Source organism: Poecilia reticulata, linkage group LG19, assembly GCF_000633615.1.
Source record: "Poecilia reticulata strain Guanapo linkage group LG19, Guppy_female_1.0+MT, whole genome shotgun sequence".
NCBI classification, from domain to species: domain Eukaryota; kingdom Metazoa; phylum Chordata; class Actinopteri; order Cyprinodontiformes; family Poeciliidae; genus Poecilia; species Poecilia reticulata.
Genome location: NC_024349.1, coordinates 11,438,074 through 11,442,176, shown reverse-complemented (window position 1 = coordinate 11,442,176; position 4,103 = coordinate 11,438,074). Strand labels below are relative to the sequence as shown.

General features: G+C 37.6%; 1 protein-coding gene across 9 annotated transcripts in view; it reads left to right on the top strand.

Moving 5' to 3' along the window:
- The first annotated feature begins 6 nt into the window (after nucleotides 1-6).
- The window catches only part of rnf157 (ring finger protein 157), a 30,983-nt gene continuing 26,886 nt past the window's right edge, over nucleotides 7-4,103 (top strand). For all 9 annotated transcript variants that reach the window (XR_536314.1, XR_536315.2, XR_536313.1 and 6 more), the window contains exon 1: nucleotides 7-121. Coding sequence is in view for 6 of the 9 variants with exons in the window: in XM_008436985.1 (XP_008435207.1) it covers nucleotides 34-121 (88 nt within the window). In the remaining 3 variants the exon portion in view is untranslated. The remainder of the gene's footprint in view (nucleotides 122-4,103) is intronic.

Below are 4,103 nucleotides of genomic sequence, written 5' to 3'. Positions count from 1 at the left end.
CCGTTCGGCCGTGTGGTCTTTATTTGACTGGAAATGGGAGCTTTAACAAGCAGACAGAACATAGGCGTGGAAGAAGTGGATATTCCGTCCAATTCGGTGTATCGTTATCCGCCGAAATCTGGTAAGTCAACAACAGGTCGGCCTGGGGTGGGTTGCTGCTCCAAAGATCACTGCAGACGGTTTAWTCTGAGCTCCATCAATAAACCTGGTTAACTAACGGGCCTGCAGAGCACCTCCTAAACCATCGTCTCTCACAATTAATGCTGCAGTTTTAGTTAAAATTATTCGTAGGACTTAAATAGCTTATTCTAGTTTRTTTACAGAAGAATAAGAGTAAGATATCGGCAAGACAAAAACTATCYTTTTTCACTTTTTTCTAGCAGTGGCGTTACCATGGGGTGGGCAAAGGGGGGCAATGGCCACTCATATAAATTGGATTCCACCCTTCTCAGATAATGGCATATGCATAAATGTTATGTATATATTCATGAGAATCCTTGATAAGTTGCAACATTARTTATTTCACTTATTCATTCTGTTTTTGTMTTTTTTGAATAACTCCTTCCTCGCTCTGCCCTTAGATTAAAGCATAATCACATATTTTGAATAAATAAATAAAAAGAGGACATTTACTGTCTTTTGAAATCTTGAACATCAAATTTGACAAGTTTGGCTGACAAGAAGAAAAAGCACAAAATACACAAACATAATATTTAAACACWTGAAGCCTGAACCTACTGACAGGTTCTTTAACTTATAAGGAGGATCAACAGTTTTTAATKAAACCKAAATTTCTATGATAACGACWTATCTTACTAGAAATTTTAAAATTTATACAATACTTTCTGACGGCGCTTTTTAGGTCACTGGTGAATGATAAGCTCTACTAAATATGGAATAACAAAATATGATTTTGCTGGTATTTTTTTAATAGCAATTCTGTTCCATCTTTTGATTTATGATTGCTGGTGTAAAGCACTTTGATCAAGTGTTGTTTTTAAATGTGCTATGTAAATAAATTTGGCATTGACATCACACAAATTCTCCCGAATCAACCCCCTTGTGACTGTGAAAATGGCGGAGGAAGCACCATGCTTCCAGTTCACAATTCTGRACTTCTTTGCGCTGGTCCATYATAACAAATATGAATGGTATTGAATGATGCAAATATCATTGAATTGATGACATTGAAGTTTGTGTTTCTAATCTGGAAAAAAAAAGTTTAATGAATACTTTTGGAAGGAATTATGTGATTAAAAAACAACAACAGCACAGCAGTTTAAATGCCATGTGGCTTTTTGTCTTTGCCACATCATGCTTAGCTTCTCCGCCCTGATTTAGGTTTAATCCTATTTTAGCCTCAAAAACGAGATTGTGTCGGAACACGTCAAGATATTACTCTTCGGAGCTAAGGCTACATCAGGCATAAAGTAACATGACATTTCTCCCAAATAGAGGTCTGAAACCTCAAGAGATAAATGTTGAATGCTATTTGTTCTTAAACCTGACWAAAAAAAAAGCAGTGAAAGATAKAGGGATTAATGTTGATTTGTGGACGCCACTGTTGCCACGGCAGCTGTGTAAATCGGTTGCCTGAAGCAGAAGGTGATGGTGGCTGCAGCCAGTGAAACCGATCTCTCAGCCCCAGTTCCTGTCTGTGGGATCTGGTGACAAGGCCACTTTTCCCACCTGCTGCAAATAATAAGAATGTGATGAAGAGCAGAGACAAGCAGCTTCRTCAATSAGCCTTKTTTCCCCTCCAGTGTGGATATGGCTGCCATTGTGTGGCAAAAATATCATTGAGAGAAGCTATAACTTCGTTCCCAGGTGGAAACCTCACTTGCTGGCTGCTTGTCATGAGTTGAGACGATGAACCACCATTACAGTCTTAAGATATTAGCCTGACCTGTCATTAGAAAGCAACATGTCCATTAAAGTTACTTGTTGTCCACCTTGAGTTTCTAAACATCTGAAAGGCTGCTTACTGACTTTTTTTCTAGTCTTTCTACATCAAAGACTGATNGGCGCTTTTTAGGTCACTGGTGAATGATAAGCTCTACTAAATATGGAATAACAAAATATGATTTTGCTGGTATTTTTTTAATAGCAATTCTGTTCCATCTTTTGATTTATGATTGCTGGTGTAAAGCACTTTGATCAAGTGTTGTTTTTAAATGTGCTATGTAAATAAATTTGGCATTGACATCACACAAATTCTCCCGAATCAACCCCCTTGTGACTGTGAAAATGGCGGAGGAAGCACCATGCTTCCAGTTCACAATTCTGRACTTCTTTGCGCTGGTCCATYATAACAAATATGAATGGTATTGAATGATGCAAATATCATTGAATTGATGACATTGAAGTTTGTGTTTCTAATCTGGAAAAAAAAAGTTTAATGAATACTTTTGGAAGGAATTATGTGATTAAAAAACAACAACAGCACAGCAGTTTAAATGCCATGTGGCTTTTTGTCTTTGCCACATCATGCTTAGCTTCTCCGCCCTGATTTAGGTTTAATCCTATTTTAGCCTCAAAAACGAGATTGTGTCGGAACACGTCAAGATATTACTCTTCGGAGCTAAGGCTACATCAGGCATAAAGTAACATGACATTTCTCCCAAATAGAGGTCTGAAACCTCAAGAGATAAATGTTGAATGCTATTTGTTCTTAAACCTGACWAAAAAAAAAGCAGTGAAAGATAKAGGGATTAATGTTGATTTGTGGACGCCACTGTTGCCACGGCAGCTGTGTAAATCGGTTGCCTGAAGCAGAAGGTGATGGTGGCTGCAGCCAGTGAAACCGATCTCTCAGCCCCAGTTCCTGTCTGTGGGATCTGGTGACAAGGCCACTTTTCCCACCTGCTGCAAATAATAAGAATGTGATGAAGAGCAGAGACAAGCAGCTTCRTCAATSAGCCTTKTTTCCCCTCCAGTGTGGATATGGCTGCCATTGTGTGGCAAAAATATCATTGAGAGAAGCTATAACTTCGTTCCCAGGTGGAAACCTCACTTGCTGGCTGCTTGTCATGAGTTGAGACGATGAACCACCATTACAGTCTTAAGATATTAGCCTGACCTGTCATTAGAAAGCAACATGTCCATTAAAGTTACTTGTTGTCCACCTTGAGTTTCTAAACATCTGAAAGGCTGCTTACTGACTTTTTTTCTAGTCTTTCTACATCAAAGACTGATTCATTTTCTTTTTTTTCCCATTGTTTCATAATTTAATTAATGGACTAAAATATAAATCTGTATTTTAGGCCGTTTAGACTCATGTTGGATCTGCTTTTTCAACTGACAGAACCACGTSTTTTATATCATGTTCATTTAAAATTTTTCTCACACATCAAATAAAWTTTTYAWTAGAACAGCACCAACTSCATARAAAGAAGGCACACCTCYCTTTAGATATGAAGGTGTTGCTGTTTTAACAAACTCTGTCATTTTGCCTTCATTTTGTGGTTGGTAAATTATAGCAGTATGGGATTTCTGACCATGGCGTCAGTACAACAAAAAGAGAAAATAAAATGCTGAAAATTGCCAAGGACTGATGAGTCAAAAGTAGTACATGCAAAGTCTGTAGTCTTAATTTGGATTAATTAAGAAAAAACAACTCTGCTGCACCTAATTGTCATTAAAAGGAAGGATTTCTTGCATGATTAAAGTTTTGCACTCAAAAAACCCTCCACAGTTTCCTCTGTGGTCTGGCTGTTGACTCTGCTTTAGCTGTTGGTCACAGGTAATACAACTGTGTTGTAGCCTCATGTCCCAGCTTTGTGTTTTTCCTCTTAGTAAATCCAGGATTTYAGTTCATAATCCTGTGGACAAAAACAATTTCTTCCAGTTAAAGATAACCTATGTTTTCTGAGGAGGTCGCCTGCATCTCCTGTATGGACTATCTTTAAAGCAAATGTTATCGTCCCATCCTATTTTTCTGTGTTTAATATTCACTTGACACATTCCCTTTCAAAAGATAAAAAAAAAAAATTTTGTTAAAGAAAAAGATTTTCAGATGGTGCCGTTACTTTCCTGTTTTCCTAGGCGTGACTAAACAGTCTCTATTTATGTCAAGAAAAAATATTCTGACACAAATATCACCT